The sequence below is a fragment of the Trachurus trachurus genome (genome assembly GCF_905171665.1).
Source record: "Trachurus trachurus genome assembly, chromosome: 14".
Lineage (NCBI taxonomy): Eukaryota > Metazoa > Chordata > Actinopteri > Carangiformes > Carangidae > Trachurus > Trachurus trachurus.
The window spans coordinates 2,231,123-2,250,596 of record NC_139903.1 but is presented as its reverse complement, the minus strand read 5'-3'; the positions used below and the strand labels follow the sequence as shown (position 1 = coordinate 2,250,596).

Sequence of the window (19,474 nt, the reverse complement as noted above, 5' to 3'; positions counted from 1 at the left end):
CCTTTGCTAAACAGAGATGGCGTACCAAAGCGTGTTTGTAAATGAATAATCGTCCACTAAAAAATAATTGCTAGAGTAGTCGAAAAATTAATAGTTTGACTAATCGAGTAATCGAAAAAAAAGTCGGTAGATTAATCGGGAGATAAATAATCATTTAGGACAGCAATACTTTTAACAGCAACATCCCAAACTTCTCATAACATCACGACCCGTGAGACTCTGTTTTAAGGAAGATGGACGTTCAAAACATTTTGCATTTAGTGATTTGTTTGATTTGTTGAGCAACGTGTAAATGTGATACTTTTGTGATAAACTTTGATATCGACACGTCGCCTCATGAGCGTAAAAATGTTTTTGCGATATTAGAGAGGTTTTGTTTCCATTACTTGTTTTTTTTTATTGCGATATTTAGGTTTTGTGCATTTCCAGTGTTGTCTTAGTTAAACTGGAGTGAATTCAATAAGGAAAGTCAGACATGAAGCATCTCGATCATGTTTTTTGTTTATCTTGCACATGCTTCTACCTTTCTCACCATAAGCCAGGAGCTGATTGTGTCCTCGGCGGAGGCCTGTGGTGAGTGAGTTCATAATCAAATCTTATTTCCTTCTCACAAAGACAAGCTTCGCTGAGAGAAACTTGTTTGAAGGCTCTGCCAGTTTAATTAGCTTGGATCTAATCAGACATCAGCAGCTCTTTTTCTTTTCTTTTTTCTTTTTTTTTTCTTCTTATCCCTCCGTACCGTCGCTCACGCAGCAGAAAAACACGCCGTTGACGTTGGCGTAGCGTCGCCTTGACCTCATGCATCTGTTCTCCAGCTTCTTGTTCTCCAGGATGTGAAGTTAAGCTCTCATGTGGCCGTGTCGTCCCGTGGAGGTGAAGCTCATTAACGCCGTTTCATCTCACAGATACGGCATAGAATATATACAGCTCTGGAAAAAATACTCCAAAATGTTCTTAATAAACCAGCTTCTCTTGAACTCAAACACAAGCACACACCACTCTACTTAGCTAATCAGCTGAACCAAATCAGATTTAATGAGGAAGAAAGATTATAAATAAAATTAAAAAAAACACTGCTGTGATTAAAAATTGGGGTTATTCCACCAATTTTGATTTCTAAACTCTTCCTAAGTTTAAAAAGTAGTGTTGTGTTGTTTTAAAATGAATATGAACTTGTTTTCTTTGCATTATACAAGGTCTGAAAACATCAGAATTTTCATTTTCTGCAATTAAATGCTCTAAATGACAATATTTTTATTTCCAATTTGGGAGAAATTTTGTTATAGAGTGAAACAAAAGTGTTCATTTTACTCAAACACATAGCTATGAATAGTAAAACCAGAGGAACTGATCATTTTTGAAGTGGTCTCTTCATTTTTTTCCAGAGCTATATTTATATATATTTATAATAATTGGGTCTGGAAACTGTAACTGTATCAGTCATCGCTGGTACTTCTGGTAAAACGGCAGTGAATGAAATCCATTGGAGCAGCTTTTATAGACGGTAACGGATGAATCAGCAACAACAGTAAAGATGTAGAGGAGTAAAAAAAAATGACAAGAGCTTTTGGGATCTGCACATTTCAATCAATCAAGTTTCTCATCAATCAGCCGGCCGGCGTTTTTCACTTTGCATTCGTGTATCAAAGTGTCTGTGGGGGGGTGAGGGTGAGGAGGGGGGGGATGCAGCAGCAGCAGAGAGAGAGAGAGAGAGAGGGTTATTTTAAGGTTCAGCGTAGTAAGCTATAGTTCAGTGTGTTTCTATTTGCAGGCAGCCGGGCACATACTGAGATACTAACAGTGTCAGATTTAGTCCACTCTGTTCTCACAGCGATGAGCTCGATATGAAAAAGAAAAACTAAACTGTGTCACGTTGCTAAAAAAGAAAGCCCCCCCCCCAATAACTCCTAAATAAAGTTGGGGTGAGGTTTGGTGTTGTTGGTTGTTGTTATATATGATATTATGAAGCTATGATGTGGTGATGACTTGGCGTGATGCCTGGCTGCAGAGTTAACGGGTGTTGTAGGTTGTAGGTCATGTTACCGGTGGTAGTAATCGTACGTTTCCACGAGGTGAAACGATGATCAGGAACGGTTAAAGGGATAGTTCACCCAAAATTCAAATTGCACTCATTATCTCCTCCCCCTCATGTGGACTAAGGGCTGGGAGAAGTTTCAGAGTCCTCCGTGGCTTCTCTGAGTTACAGGGGGTCTCGGCGTAGCAGTGCATGTCCATATGACGGTTGCAAATGGATACCAACTGTCTTCGTAACAAAAAGACACACCAAAAAACACCCAAATACCTCCATGCTGCTCGTATGTAATGTCCGTCTTGTATTGAAGCCCCGAAATGCGAAATTGTTCTGAAAAGAATTTAATAAGTCTATTTTTCAAGCTTGTTTTCGTCAAATTTGGACGAACTGGGAAGAGGAGCTTCGAGGAGTTTCCGCTATAAAACAAGCTTAAAATATAGACTTATTTAACTTTTTGGGGACAGTTTCGCATTTCAGGGCTTCAATACAAGAGGGACATTACATACGAGCAGCATGGAGGTATTTGGATGTTTTTTGGTGTGTCTTTTTGTTACGAAGACAGTTGGTATCCATTTGCAACCGTCATATGGACATGCACTGCTACGCCGAGACCCCCTGTAACTTAGAGAAGCCACGGAGGACTCTGAAACTTCTCCCAGCCCTTAGTCCACATGAGGGGGAGGAGATAATGAGTGAAATTTGAATTTTGGGTGAACTATCCCTTTAACATTTAACTCATGAACTTTAAATAATTTCCCTCCCATCAGGAACTAGAAATACGTGATGCACAATAATCCTGCAGTCTGAACAGAACATATATCAGTTTATAAATCATCAGAAAGGTTGTTTTTAGTAAGATTTCAGTGTATTTAGTTTGATATTTCTGCTGGTAGCGTTTGTTTGAGGTCACTCTGACAGTTTAATCATCGTAACACGTCTATTTTATTCGAAGAAGGGAACGTTCAACCCTCCTTTTTAGATAATAAAAAGCCAGTTGTTATCTGAGTGTACTGAACTTGCTGGAGCATGCCCAAGTTTACACTGTAGTTGCATCATACACAGTCATGTTGTTGTGTCAATATAGACTCAGGGCCAAAGGGAGGGGCTGTCCAATGGTTAAAAAAAAAAAAAAAAAATCATAAAGTTGTAGTTTTATCGGTTGAAGAGGAGCAGGATCGTGACGTGGTGCACAAGCGTTTGACGGAGAATTTAATCTCTGACCGTAAATGGTACTATTGTTGGCTCGTGTTAAGTGCTGTATATTATATTACATGTGTAATGTATAGATTGAAACGACTTCAAACGGCTCTAATGACGCTGGTTTCATATAATTGAAGGTTATTTTATTTATTATAGAGGAACAATGTGCAATATTGAGCATAAATGTTGCCATTTATTGCATCGTACAAGAGCTAATTTGCATCTGTGTAAAAAAAATAATATGTAGCACACACATGTAACACTCAATCTACACAAAGAGTACTTCTTCAAACATAAGCAATAAAAATACAGCACAATATTAGTCAGTGATGACGAGACTGAGAGTTTTCTTTTAAAGGGATAGTTCAACATTATGGCAAATTGTCCCATTGCCATAATCCCTATAGTCATAGCAGTAGGTTCGTTACCTTTATTTGTCGGTGCAAGCTATTTTTAGAACGGCGGAGCAGAGCCGTGAGCTGCTCAGAGCTACGCTACGGAGGCTCATTATGGGATTTCTTAATGGTTTCCCTCATCAAACTCATCAAATACACAATCCAACAACTCCACAACGCTCTGGTGGACAAGTTGTGAGCTGCACATTCACCACGCTATGAGATAATAACACAACGTTACCACACAGAGTTGTTTAAGAGGGAAATGCAGAGACTGTTGATGAAAAACTGTCCCTGAAGGCAACGTGCATCAGCGGTTTTGCATGAATTTCCCTCTAAAACAACTCTGTGTGGTAACGTTGTGTTATTATCTCATAGCGTGGTGAATGTGCAGCTCACAACTTGTCCACCAGAGCGTTGTGGAGTTGTTGGATTGTGTATTTGATGAGTTTGATGAGGGAAACCATTAAGAAATCCCATAATGAGCCTCCGTAGCGTAGCTCTGAGCAGCTCACGGCTCTGCTCCGCCGTTCTAAAAACATCTTGCACCGACAATTAAAGGTAACGAACCTACTGCTATGACTGTAGGGATTAAATGTTGAACTATCCCTTTAAAGATCTTGTTGCTGTCATAGAGGATTATCCTGTTTTATATCTGAACCATATGTTTATTGTTTGTACCTGTTTGGTGTCGTATACACAAGAAACGCTTCTAAATAAACACGATAAATTAATTCATTAATTAATTAATTAGCTTATAAATGCCTCCACAGCCGGGCAGCCGGGCTGTGATTGGTCGACGCCGCCACCGGCTCCCTGTGGTTGGGATAATGCCCGCCGCCTGCTGAGTGGAGGCATTCCAGACCGTGACTCAGTTCAGATGCTTCAAACCTGCATCAATGAGCGACTGAATGGGAAAGAAAAGAAAAGGAAAGAAAAGGACGGAAGCTGTTGTTTAGAGAACGTGTCAATCAAGACTCGGGGTGTCTTGTTTTGATATGTTAATTGGAGATAATCTGAAACCCTAGTGTAGGAAAAAAATAAATACATTAAATGAAAAGGCGGCTTTTTAAAACCGAAAGAGACTTTAAAAAGAAAAGAAAGATCTGGGTTAATCCTGGTTTAGAAATAAAACACACGCTGTTTCCTTCCTGCTGTAATTGATATGTTTTTTTGCAGTAGATCATTGATTTATTGGCAGTTTCTGATAAAGTCCTTGTACTACTGGTTGCACTGCCTCCCCCCTTCCCCACACACACACACACACACACACACCAAACAGCTGCATGCACTAGGCAGGTTTACAGCATTTGAATGGACACTCCCTCTGGAATTCCTGCAGTCAGCAGGTTTGCTTCAAAAGCAGCGGGGTGGTCACCGGCTGCTCATCTCTCTACCTCTGAGCCTCAGATCGTGTTGTTGTAAAACTAAAAACAAAATATATATACATTATTATCTTTTTATAAACCAGGAAGTCACTTTTAGGTTTGTCGTCGTCGTGTAAATGTATTAAAGTAAAAGGAAGGAAAGGAAAGGAAAATCCTCTGATCAGTGCGTCTCAAACCTGCTGCTGTTTAGAGCTGCAACAATTCAATTAATCGTCAACTATTTTGATAATCAAATCGTTTTTTTAAAGAAAAAAAAGCCCCAAATTCTCTGTTTCCAGCTTCTTCAATGTGAATATTTCTGGTTTCTTTGTTCCTTTTATGACAATGAACGGAGTCTCTCTTTGGTTTGTGGAGAAAACAAGACATTTGAGGACGTCGACTCGTCTGGTGGTTTGGGAAACACTGATTGATGTTTTTCAACATTTTATTGACCAAACAACTTAATCGTTTTACATATTTGACAGATTAATAGTTAGTTGCAGCCCTGTTTGTGATCTGAATGCATCTTCATACATTCAGCAGCACGGTACCAGTCAAAAATGTTAAAACGCTAAACAACACAAAAGCTCAGTGGCATATAGGAAGGATAACCAGCCTCTAAAAGGTACGCACGTGAAGTAAATTAAAATATATTATTCAACATCTACCACAAGAAAATAAAGAAACATTCTGCTGTTGTATCCAGTCGTATCACACGAAGCCTTTTCATGTGCTAAAGTTATTAGACTGGTTATTGATTAAATCAACCGTGAGTAGTTCCCTGCTTCTATTTATAAAAGTTAAATGGGTTATACAATGGATGCGCTGAAAATAACCCGTCATCGACTGAAGTAAACAGAGACAGAAAGAGAGTTTAGAAAAGAAATGTACCAGATTAAATATGAAATAATAAAAATTCCTGGGAGCCGTTGCAGCGTCATCAGTCTGAGTCATAGAAACTCTTAAGATGTCACAATGAGGCGACTGGAAACTGACGAGTCGAGTGGTTTTACGTGTTAACGTGTCGTTCTTCCTGTAAATGACACCGTGATTACACAGCAGTCTTGAAGATTAAAAAGCATCAGTATATTGTTTGAAATAAGTATTAATCCCTTTATTTAATTATGTATGTACAAGCTGTTGCCTTCAGGTGTGTGTAGGTGAGGGGAGGAGAGAGGAGTTGTAGGCTGCTACTGTCTTTTTTTATGCAAGTATTTAAGTATTTTAGCTCCTATCTTGAAAGAGATTGTGAAAATATCTCAGATTATTTCAGATTTCACATAATATTAAAAGAGTTTTTCACTCCGTCTTTCCGTGCAGCGTTGCAGAACAAATGTAAACGCTCCAGATACGGAGACGAGAGTTTACTTCACCGTTTGTAGAAACATGAAACGTGATTATAGGTCAGTTATATAGGTCAAATTAGACATTATAGGTCAGTTATATAGGTCAATTAGACAGTTTATGCAAATTAAAAGACATATGACAATGACAATAAAGGATATTCTTCTACATTTTAGATACAGAGGAGTAAAAATGACGAGAGCTTTTTGCTTTAAACGATCCTATAGACTCTAATGTTACAGAGTTATCTGCAGTGGAAGCACTGGGATCTGCAAATATCTATCAATCAATCATGCAGTTCAGTTTCATTTCATTTCTCAGAGATATATTGAGGAGTAACCTCATTTACAATATAGCCGAGATGAAACACAAAACATATAAGGGCAGAAGACAAGACATTTGAAACATACATAAGCATAACAGAATACCGTTAAAGTTAAAGGTGACAAGGATAAATTGAAACATAAGTGTAGTTAAAAGCAAAGCAGGAGCAGTTAGAGGTAAAATAAGATGTAGTTTTGGTTTAAATTGTCCTATTGATAAAAGTGAGCTAAGTTTCATAGGTTAAATTATAGTTAATTATACACTGCTCAAAAAAATAAAGGGAACACTTAAACAACACATTGTAACTCCAAGTATATCACACCCATGTGAAATCAACCTGGGATGATCGTTTTGATTTACATTGATCATTTTTATGTTATTTTATTCTCAACACACTCTACTATATATTGAATAACGATTTTAAACTGCAATATTTTTATTCTACCTGATGCAGTATTATTAAACGTATTTTAATATTTTAACCCCCATTCTTTTTGAGGTTAAGTATCTAATGTGTATATATATTTTTTTGCCTTTACTGAGATCAGCCCCAACTGTAAGCACTTTTATTTGACTTTTTTTATTCTTCTTTGCTCCCGTTTTTAACTCTGTTTCTGTTTTTATGCTGTTTTTCTTTCTTTTCTTTTTTTTATGTTTTGTCTTTATGTAAAGCACATTGAGTTGCCTTTAGTATGAAATGCGCTATATAAATAAAGATGCCTTGCCTTGCCTTTACATTAAATCTAAGAGGATATACAGTTAGAAAACAGAGGGATAAAGTTTCATTGATTGAGATCTAAGATGTGTTGTTTAAGTGTTCCCTTTATTTTTTTGAGCAGTGTAGGTTTAAAAAAAAGCGACTAATAGCCTATTTATTGTTCAGTAAGTTGGAAAGTTTCAGTTACAGATGTTTTTCGGAGGCTGTTTTCTGTAGCAGATGATTTAAAAAAAAAATAACACATTTGTGAACATGTGTCATCATCATGTGCAGCTGATGATGAAAACGTTCCCGGTTTGTTACAACCTGAGCCGGAAACGACAACGACGTCGCTGTCTCTTTAAGAAGCGAGTTCTGCTGCTGCTGCTGCTGCTCGGGGCATAGTGGGGGGGAGGGAGGTTGTTGACGGAAACACGCGCTCTGATTGGCTCTGGCCGCGCCGAGGGCAGTGACATCACACAGGAGGAGAGGCCCTGTGGTGTAAAATAACATGTCCTTATATGGGAGGAGGCGGACTGTTCCATTCTGTCGGCGAGAGAGGGGGGTGGAGAGGGTGGTTGCTTCCTCTTCTCTCTGTCTAAAGATCCTCTCTCTCTGTCTGAGTGGCCTGTAAGACTAGTTAGTGAATTAATAACAGTGTAAAACTGTTTTATATAGAGTTAAACATCCTTTAAAAAAACAAAACAAACAAAGAAAAGAGAAACACATCTTATTTTATCAGCTAAACTTTGAGTTGAACCTGAAACTAAAGGTTTTTTAAACTTATACTCTGTCTTTATCCCTCTGTTTTCTAACTGTATATCCTCTTAGATTTAATGTCAAGGCAAGGCATCTGTATTTATATAGCGCATTTCATACCAAGGCAACTCAATGTGCTTTACATAAAGACAAAACTTTTTTTTTTTTAAAAAGCATAAAAACATAGTTAAAAACGGGAGCAAAGAAGAATAAAAAAAGTCAAATAAAAGTGCTTACAGTTGGGGCTGATCTCAGTAAAGGCAAAAAATATATATATACACATTAGATACTTAACTTCAAAAAGAATAGGGGGTAAAATATTAAAATACGTTTAATAATATTGCATCAGGTAGAATAAATATTGCATAACAAGGTGTATGGATAGTTTTAATGGTATAAAAAGTAACAAATAATGAACAATAACACGGAAACAAATGATTTTATAGAAAGAAATGCTCAACTTTACCTAACATGTGACCCCCTCCACCCCCCCGCCGGTCGGTGACGTGGTTTCTCCCATGAAGGAGCAGTCACCTCCCCTCACTAAGTCAGATTTGTCTCCACTCCAAGGAAATGCACTGTTCCATCGAGTGGAGTAAAGAAACTCTTGGTTGTTGGGTTTGAGTTTTCTTTTTAAAAAGAAAATGTTTTAGACAGAGAAAGAGATAGAGAAACAGAAACAAAAAGAAAACCAAAAAACAAACGAACCCTCTGAGGTTTGTTTGGTAGAAATCTGAGGAGGCTGACAACAAGTCATGAGGAGAAAACTTGTGAATCCCTGAGAGAGAGAGAGACTGTGAGCTCCTCCTCCTCCTTCTTCCAATGTTTCAGTGGTCGGGGCCATGGCCTCTCAGTCAGGGTAAGAACTGCACAGCTTAGTGGGCTGCTTCACTTCACTCGTTTCTCTTCTGTATGAGTGTCAAATATACATTAATAATATACATGAATATGAACATTTATACACACAAACGTCCTCATTAACTTGTGTTTCTTCTGTTGGCTTTTACCGTACATAATGGCTGTGTCACTGAAACCCTGTAGTCCTGTTGTTGTAGTCATGGTGCAGAAGAGATAGATAGATAGCCATCAGTTCTTCCCTTTTTTGTGTGTGTGTGTGTTAAAGTGTGTTGAAGAAGAAGATGTGGCCTCTGGTTGGTTGTTGTTACATTACGTTAGGTTGTGTTACAGTATGTTGTGTTGTGTTGTGGCTGAGAGAGAAACAGGCAGATGAGCTGATTAATTGAGGTGCCGGCCGGAGCGAACCATCAGACTTTGACCTTTTCAGACCTGACACACTGTTGAATGATCACAATAAAACAACGCAGCAGCAGCCGCCATAGAGACGAGACGTTGCACTTTGATGATGATGATGATAAAAATAAAACGCCGCCGCCGTGTGAGAAGTCATTTGCTTAGAGACTCAGGCCTGTTTTCCCTGTTTTTTTTTTTTTTGTTCTATTTGCCTTATTTGCCTTTTATCTATCTATCTATCTCTCTCTCTGAGACTGATTAGCCCGCTGCTGTGTTTTTGCGGCCTTGGATGGAGCAGGAGGCGCTTTAGACAAATATTTAAACTCAAGCTTTTAGTTTTTTTTTCTTTTTTAATGGGTAAAATAATAGATATTAATGTTTGTTCTGGGTGTTTCCCCCCCACACATTCCTGCTTTCAGGATTAAAGGAAGATGAGCACATACATAAACACTACGCTACAGTGCAGTTTAGTGGTGTTGAAGGCCTCAGCAGGTATACAGTGGCAGTTGTGGTTTTTCAGTTGTGTCTTGTCGTTACTACAGAGTTTGGTCGGTCGTTTTTGTCGTCACTAAAACTGGGTCAGGACTGGAGGAGGAAGAGGAAACCCCCCCCGGTGTTTAACTTTAAAGAACCAAAGAGTGAATTTGAAACTAAAGACTTATCTGTTGGGTACATCCCAGACAACATGCTGTATTCGTACGTAGTAGCTGCTCTGTCATGTTATGTTACGTTATGTTGGGCTCAGACTGCAGGAGCGCTGGGGGAGATAACTACGGAGCGCCGCGAGGTCCATAAACGTCTTGTTTTGACTTCTGTGTTTATGTTTTTTTTATCTCTGGAGGCTCATGAAGTGTCAGAAAAGAACAGATTCAGTGGCGTCACCCACAGTTAAACACCTGGAGACGTTCAACACAACAAAAAACATCTTTCCACAAAACTGTGATTTATAAAGACAGAACAGATTTAACGTCTTAAAGGGACAGGACAGTCCAACATTTAGTCAGATGCTCCTCTCACCATAATCCCTATAGTCATAGCAGTAGGTTCATCACCTTTAAAGTAAAGATGTTGCTCAAACATTATCCCCAAATCTCCCACAATCTCCTCAAAGTTTTTACTTAAGCAATGTTTTTGACTTTCAAAATCGTTGCAGAACAAAACCTGGAAACTTGCAGAAGTAAAACTTTTGTAAGCTTGTCAACAACGACCCAACCAGATTTAATATGGAGATAAAACTGTCATGGTTACCTTAGCACAAAAATGAGAAGCAGAAGGAGAAAATGACCCATCAACATGATAAAAATTAACTTTCTAATAATTTGTCAAATGTCTTTTGCGCTTTCTGTTGTTTTGAGATCAGCGGGGCAGAGACGTGAGCTGCTCAGTGAACACGATGGAGGTGAAGCATCAAACTCATCAAATACACAATCCAACAACTCCACAACGCTCTGGTGGACAAGTTGTGACCTGCACATTCACCACGCTATGACATCATCATGTATGATGCTGCGTTCGAGACGACTCGGACCTCGGAATTTCCCAGTTGAAAAAAAACCCAGATTTCCAACTTCAAACTATTCGAGATGCACCACATTACCAAAAACATGGCGGAAACTTTGCATTCAAAGTGCTTCATGTCACGTCAGGCACAAAAACATTACAAAGGACACAAAAACAGAACATTTTAATGTATTTTGGCATTTAAATGCATTTTGATTGATGTTTTACTGTTGATTATGATGTTGTGGTTCTGTACCAGTGCAGATCGTTGTTGATCGAAGTCGGGGGAGACTTTTTTTTTTCCGACTTCGCCAAGTTGGAGCTCCGAGGTCGGAAAGATCTGAGTTCCGACTTAGTTCGAATGACACATGAAGCAAATACTCGGAACTATACTTGCGCTTTTGAAATCCCTCCGCCCAGCAGCAGCCGTGTCTGGAATGTAGTTCCGGCTGCATTTCCCTCTAAAACAACTCTCTCTGGTAATGTTACATGATTATTTCCTATCGTGGTGAATGTGCAGGTCACAACTTGTCCACCAGAGCGTTGTGGAGTTACACAATCCAACAACTCCACAACCTGCTTGACATAAAGCACTTTAAATGCAAAGTTTGTCCTGGTCCGCCATGTTTTTGGTGATGTGGTGCATCTCGAATAGTTTGAAGTTGGAAATCTGTTTTTTTTTCAACTGGGAAATTCGGAGTCGTCTCGAACGCAGCATCATATTATCTGATAGCGTGGTGAATGTGCAGGTCACAACTTGTCCACCAGAGCGTTGTGGAGTTGTTGGATTGTGTATTTGATGAGTTTGATGAGGGAAACGTGGAAACACGCGTCGTGCAGAGCTCACGTCTCTGCCCCGCCGATCTCAAAACTACATGCATCGATAATTAAAGGTAAAGATTGAACCTATACTGCTATGACTATAGGGATTATGGTGAGAGGAGGATCTGACTAAATGTTGAACTATCCCTTTAACATGGATGTCAAAAAGTAAGTTTTTGACCAAACGGCGCTCAATCGACAAAACATTCTTTTATATTTAGAAGTAAAATCCCAAGTTTACTACAAACTAAATAACTCACGTTGCTGCTGCCGCTGCTGCCGCCGCTGCCGCTGCTGCACGCCGGCCGGGCGTCTCCATTTTGTTTACGTTCTCTTCCACCATGACATCACGTGAGGAGCTGCATTGATCCCTGGCTCCTGCTGTGACATCATGAGCCTAATAACGTCCTGGTGTGTGTGTCTGTGTGTCTGTGTGTGTGAGAGTGAGGTGTGCACATTTGAGATTAGAGATAAGAGAATATCTGTAGTTCCTCCTCCTCGTGTGTGTGTGTGTGTCGTTGTGCAATCGGTTTCTAAACAGGTTTATTATTATGTTAAAGTTCCTGTAGACAAACTCTCCCTCTCTCTTTCTTTCTATTATTGTCGTGCAGAAATAACATTTACTGTGTTTGTGGATGCTCGGCCACAGTTTGTTTGTCGATCTGCAGAAACCAGGTGATGCACAGGGCTGCAGACTAACTTTTTTCTTACTAAAGAAGTCAGAAAAAGCAGAAAATTTAAGGGCACACACTGTAAATCAACTTGCAAAACAAATATTCACATTTCCTTTTCATTCATGATCCACACAAACATCAGCCTGACACCTGTAATGACAGTTTACAGATACTCTAAATTGCTGCTTCCATGTTTCACCTGTTTTTAAAGCCCCAGTGTGTAACTTATTTGGCTTTTTATTATCAAAAATCAAACCTGTCTTTCATAAATCCGTATTTCACTGAGGTGGAATCACAGCCCGAGTCTGCCCGATTTCGCGTGAATGCAACATCAAGAATACGTTCAGATATGCAACCGCACCGCTAGATGGGGGGAATTCCTACATATTATACCTTTTTAAAAAGAAAAGGCAAATTAACTGATTGCACATGAGCAAGTAGATGCAAAATTTACTTTGGTTTGATTCAAAGTTTTTTCAGGAATCATGATGAATGTGTTTGAATTGAAAAAACCTGACGCCTCGTTTGTGCACATTCAGCACTAGTTTAGTTTCCTTCCAGAAATAGAGACACTGATAACTCGACCACACGAAACGAGGTGTTTATCACCACAGTCAGAAACGTTTAAAGCTTCTTCACAGTCTTGATTTCTTCTTTTTTACGTTTGGTAGAAACAGGATTTCCAGATTTTTGTGTTTTTCGACCTGTTTACAGACGAAGTTTCTTCTTCTTTTAGACACGAGGGGAAATATTTACAGTGAGTGAACAAGTCTTTAAAACTTGCTTCTGGTTTGCTGTGTAGTTTAAAAAAAAAAAACCCATCATGCAACAAGCTGAGAGTTTTTTTTTCTCTCCGTATTCAAACAAAGTCACATCATAACATCACATCAGTGCAGGATTTTCACATTCTTTCCTTAATGTGGGTACGTGCTGTACTTCCTTATTTATTCAAAACCAGGAGCACACGTTGTTTTGTTTTTTCTGTTCACACAGAGAACCAGAGTGACCTTTCTATGAAAACAAGACGTTTTCTCTCTTTTTTTTTACTGGAAAGAGTCGGAGCAACCCGTCAGTGAAGATGTTTAGATTTTTTTCTCTTTTTTTTTTTAGAAAAGGCTGCTGAATGCCAACATTTATGCACGAGTGGAGTGTTGTGCAAACAAAGGAGGCTGTTGTCTTGTGTTTAGTGCAGCGCCGCAGTGTGACATGGTGTAACCTCCTGTTCAGCTGTATGAGCCGATAGATCAGTCAGTTTGTTGGGCAGAGAACTGACATGAGCTGTGTTTATTAATGTCTCTGCTGCTCCGGCGGCTTTTTACAACATCAAGAGGCTCATTTCCATAAAACATGTTCGTGTCCTTGTAGCAGCTGTAAAACTAAAAGCATAAAATCATCATTTAGTGTCATGTTCCACCAGTAGAAATATGAACCGGCCTCATTTATTACATGAACTGGTTCAGAGAGAGTTGCTAAAAAAGAATGTAATGATAAAAAATGTTCCTTTTTTTTTTAAAAACCCTGGCTTTTGGTTTCCTGCAAAATTTAACGCACAATGATTCTGATATTGTTTTCGTCTTAAAGAAACAAAAAAATCTGACCCATCCTCACTGGCTTCTCTCACTCTGTCGTTGTTATTGACTACAGAGGAAATGATTGGCTGGTAATGAGCAGGGAGGAAGAAGCACGATTGGTCCTGATGAGCATTTGTGTTCAAGCATCTTTAAGCACTTATAAATAAAAAAATGTATTATTATTATTACTAAGAACCAGGGAAGAGGGAAAAACTGGAAGTAGAGAAGTTCTGATACTCGTGCTCTGGGTGTCGACTGATACTGATACCAGTTTATTTAAAACAGCTTTATGTATCAACCCTTTTGTAAAACATGAATGAAAACAGCAAAAGAAAGACATTTAACTTTCTCTTATTGTCTAGTTTGACAGTGAAAAAGAACAGATATAAATCTAGCAATAAATTCACTTTGAGTCCCGATGGTAAAACTGAAACTGTGACGTTAAGACTAAACTTTAACAATGGAGACACACCTACAGTTAATGGGTACGCAGGTCGTCTGTAGCGCCGCTCGTTGCGTTTTTAGATCATCATTCGTATTTGCCGCTCTCTTCATATGATAGAGAATAAAAGTGCAACTCTGTGTTTTTAGTTTGTTCGTCGCATTTATGAAACTTTGTGCATTTAAACCTTTTTATTTATTTATTTATAAAGTTGTGAAAGAGAGCACGTTGCCACCGTCTGTCAGCACTTTATTAAACTGGTCACACAGCAGCTACTCAACATGTTCAAGTGATTAGAAAGAAAAAAGTGCAGACACTCAGATGGGGTTTGAAAAAGTTAAAAACCCTTTGTTTTAGTGGGTACAATTTAAAAAACTTCCTCCTCAGGGTGTATGAAGACAAGACACATCCAAGCAATTACAGTAAAATCAACTTCAGCTGTGAATCCTTAGATCTTTGCAGTCAAGAAGCACCATCAGGCTCATGAAAAAATTATACTTGTGAAATAATCAGATCCAATAGACAGACTATTTGACCATTAACAAGATAAAAATATAACAATCTGGTGTTTTTTTAATTGTACCCACTAAAACAAAGGGTTTTTAACTTTTTCAAACCCACCTGAGTGCCTGCACTTTTTTCTTTCTTATCCGTTTCCCTTTGCAAGAGCACCGGTGGTTTGAGTTGATTATTTAATGTTGTGTGAAAAACAACATTAAAGTTTCTCTGCAGCATCGAACTGGAGGTTTTCTTTTATACAATTTTTACAACGTGCACTCGAACACAACACGACTGATCAACAACTTATCTGCTTTTTTCAACGTAGTTCAGTTCAGTCTGTTGTTGTTGTTGTGTTTTCTTTGACTGCGTCGTGTCTTTTTGACATCACTGAAATGAATTCCTTACAAATAAAAACAAAATAATCTATTCTTCTTCTCACTATACGGTCTTTACTGTTTTTTACTCAATTTGCCCCGTTGTGGGATTAATAAACTACATCTAATCTAAGTTTTTATTCCCCAAAGTGAAGTCAAATCTCCCAGATTGTGGTCGGAGTTAAATCTTCCCCACAGTTTCATTATTATTATCCACTTTAACCCAGTCGGTCGCTGTAGTTCAGGTTGTATAGATCCGGTCCCGGTGTTGATAGATCCTCCTCCTCCTCTTCCTCCTCTGGCTGATATAAACTCCTTCCTGTCCTGTGCTCTCTCTCTCTCTCTCTCTCTCTGACTCTCTGACTCTCTGACATTGTGCAAATCAAGTTGTCTGCTGCTGCGTGTGATGACTCAGGCTGTAGTTATAGGTGGTGGTTGTTGCGGCGTTGATGATGTAAAACGGGTAAAAGGCCAAAAGCCTGAGTCAGTCAGGAGGAGGTTGGTTGGGAAATGACTGTTTAGACTTCACTGATAAGCTTCCAGAGAGTCACCTGGAGCTGTTTTCATTCAGCGTCCACCAGTAAAAACTCTGCTGCTGTTCTGCTGCTCATAGTTTATTTTAACCTCCCAGTTTGTGTGTGTGTGTGTGTGTGTGTGTGTGTGTGTGTGTGTGTGTGTGTTTAATGTCCCATCTGCTTCTCATGGTTTTAGTCATACTTTAGTAAGAGTAGAAGAGAAAACACCCTCCTTGTCCTCGTCGTCTCTTGTTCTGTTAATAATCCCGGAGGAGATCGCTCTGTCGGCCGTTTGCAGCGTTCTTCTTTTTTTAAAATTAACGTTTTTTATTGATTCCACATATCAATATTTAACATTTCACATATATGATTTTCAAACAGTAGGCTATACAACAACTTCTCCACCAGCAGGGTATCCATCCGCGGGGTCTTGAAAAGTATTAAAAGGTGATAAATCAATTTTGGGAAAATTAAGACCCTTAAAAAGTATTAAAAAGTCTTCTCACGACTTTATAAAGTCTTACATTTTGAGGGTATTTTTTTCTGAATCAACTGTCCAAGAGTTTGAGTCCTAAAAAACATTGTGAAAGTGTGTGAATTTATTCATATTATCAAAAAACAAAGATGAGCCAGTACATAAAAAAAGAAAAGAAGATTGTTGTTTTTATTTTTTGATAAACTTTGCCTTTGATTTCTTATCCCAGCCTATTTTGAATTCTGTTGTATCATAGTGGTCTATACAGTCTTTATCACAAACTAAAACTGTTACGTTAAAAGTGTCACTGTTGTGATGTAAATGGTTACAGCTTGAAGTGGTGGTGAGGTGTTGAAAAATATTGAGAAGGTCTTGAAAAAGTCTTAAAAAGGTATTAAAATGAACTTCAAGATTCCTGTATAAACCCTGACCAGGCAGCAGATACAGATATAAACATACATTCTCAAAGAAAGTTACCTTAGAGTAAATCTGAAGAAATAAAAGAAACACTTTTTCACCCCTGTCCTTATTACTTATCACATCTCTCTTACATCGTCCCTTTTCTTTTCTCCTGTTGGAGGGTAAATAATATAATAAACATATGAACAATGAACAAGTTTGTAGCCTGAACCAAGGGGATCAGTAAGTAACCAGTAATTCTCTGTTTTTAGTCTAGTTGAGAAAGTCTGCAGCGTTCTTCTTCTTATAATCGCTCTTTGTCATGATGACGAGCTTTTAAAATAAATCATGATTGTTGTCCCTGGCAGTGTAGAGCCCGCGGCCGTCGACTCGACACGCCTCGCTGATAATTTGCCTCTTCTCTCCCTCTCTGGTTTCAAATCTCGATAGTATTAGTAGTAAGTAGTTGGGTTGTTGAACAAGGTGCAGCAACAGTCAGAGTCTCCTCGCCGACAGCGTATGTGAAGTTTTTATTAATCTTTTCGCCTTTTGAAGAGAGTTTTTCTTTCTTGCACAGTGTTTTTATTCCATGTTGTGTGTCTGTGTGCGGTGCTGTAGTGTAGTGTGAGTCTGTACATCCTCTACATCCTCCTCACGTTTATGTTTCCACTACACAGACGGACAATGAGGGGCAGAGAGCTGCGTTCACTTCCTCTTAACGGAGTCGGAGGCTCCACAACGCTTCAGTTCTATAGCAGCAGCAGTTGACGTTTAAAGGGGTAGTTCAACATTTTGGCAAAGTGGCCCCATTGCCATAATCCCTATAGTCATAGCAGTATGGTAGGTTTGTTACCTTTATTTGTTGATGTAAGGTGTTTTTAGAACGGCGGAGCAGAGCCGTGAGCTGCTCAGAGCTACGCTATGGAGGCTAACAGAAGATTTCTTGGTTTCAAACTCATCAAATACACAATCCAACAACTCCACAACGCTCTGGTGGACAAGTTGTGAGCTGCACATTCACCACGCTATGAGATAATAACACAACGTTACCACACAGAGTTGTTTTAGAGGGAAATTCATGCAAAACCACTGATGCACGTTGCCTTCAGGGACAGTTTTTCATCAAGCAGTCTCTGTATTTTCCTCTAAAACAACTCTGTGTGGTAACGTTGTGTTATTATCTCATAGCGTGGTGAATGTGCAGGTCACAACTTGTCCACCAGAGCGTTGTGGAGTTGTTGGATTGTGTATTTGATGAGTTTGATGAGGGAAACCAAGAAATCCCATGAGCCTCCGTAGCGTAGCTCTGAGCAGCTCACGGCTCTGCGCCGCCGTTCTAAAAACAGCTTGCACCGACAATTAAAAGCATAAAATACGATCATTTCCTCCCCCAGATAACTTTGGTGTAATTACAAGTGGTTGTGATGAAATGAGCTCCAGCCGAGAGGCGCGTATATCCGTATAACGGAGTCTACAGGGCAGCAGAATGCAGCCTCTAAATAACACATTATCTGCAGAGAAATTCCTTCATTTCACCAATATTTAGTTCTGATAGGCTAGTGCTATTCCCCTCTGAGTCCGGGGTTAGCTGTTATCAACATCCGGGGTCTGTAGGTTGACCTACTGACCTCTGACCTGGATGATGTCATCTCTGAGCGCCGCGCGGCTCATTCTGATAATAATCATTCAGCTTCGGCATTCGGGTCCATTTTTATCTCAACTAGCCGGAGCTTTAGTGAGTCCAGGTTGAGGAGAGGAAGCCTGTGGAAGCTGAACTTCATCCAGCTGCTCATTTTGTTCTGACAAGTCGGAAACACACAAACGAACCGTAGCATTAGCGGTAGCAACAAGGCGCTCAGAGATGACATCATCCAGGTCAGAGGTCAGTAGGTCAACCTACAGACCCCGGATGTTGATAACAGCTAACCTCGGACTCAGAGGGGAATAGCACTAGCCTATCAGAACTAAATATTGGTGAAATGAAGGAGTTTCTCTGCAGATAATGTGTTATTTAGAGGCTGCATTCTGCTGCCCTGTAGACTCCATTGTACGGATATACGCGGCTCTCCACTGGGGCTAATTTCGTCAAAACAACTCCAAATGACACCAAAGTTATCTGGGTGAGTAAAATGATCGTATTTTATGCTAGAAATAAGGTCCAGGTTGTAAAAACTAAAGAAATTATCCTTTAAATACGATGATTAATAAACTGGGATTTGAACAGAAACCTGTTAAAAAAACACTGACGCTTCTGTTCCTACTCCTACAACCTCGTTGTAAATGAACTCGTCGACGTTTGATGATCAGCGTTCGGTCGCTCCACCTGTAGTAGCAGCAGCAGCAGCAGCAGCAGCAGCAGCAGCAGCAGCAGCAGCAGGCGACAGCACCGTGCTGCGTCTAGTCCGGTCTAAGCTTATTAGAGACGACTTTCTCCACACGTCAGATCTCTGTGATCCCCCCCAACTCCCCCCCCCAACTCCCTCCACCTCCATGTTTGTGGTGATGTTTTGGGGGATTTCAAGTTCAACTAATGATGGGTCCAATTTGTGGTGAAACCAAAAAAAAAATAAAAAGTCTGTGACTCAGAGCAGAGAGCAGGTGATTAATGACAACATGACTGGAAAAAGTGTTTTTTATTTAACTTTAACTTTACTTTGCAAAAAAACTAAACTGAACTGGCACAGAAAGAGAAAAGAAAAGCTGCAGGGGTTTGTGTTTCTTTACTTTGGACTGAGCCTTTAAATGCATCAGGTGTTTCCTTTTTATTAAACGTCTCACTTTCACATCACCGCTTTTATACTTTTTTTTTAATAGGCATCCTTGTAAAAGCTC

At 39.4% G+C, this 19,474-nt stretch overlaps 1 protein-coding gene across 3 annotated transcripts in view; it reads left to right on the top strand.

Annotated features, from left to right (window-relative positions):
* Nucleotides 1–19,474, top strand: part of aff4 (AF4/FMR2 family, member 4) — a 57,626-nt gene that overhangs the window by 5,421 nt on the left and 32,731 nt on the right. For 2 of the 3 annotated variants that reach the window (XM_083986402.1, XM_083986401.1), the window contains exon 1: nucleotides 8,731–8,977. The exons of the other annotated variant lie outside the window; for it this stretch is intronic. In XM_083986402.1, coding sequence (XP_083842528.1) covers nucleotides 8,961–8,977 — 17 coding nt within the window. In that variant the 5' untranslated portion in view covers nucleotides 8,731–8,960. Of the gene's footprint in view, nucleotides 1–8,730; nucleotides 8,978–19,474 lie in introns of those variants that run through there. 3 annotated transcript variants of the gene reach the window in all.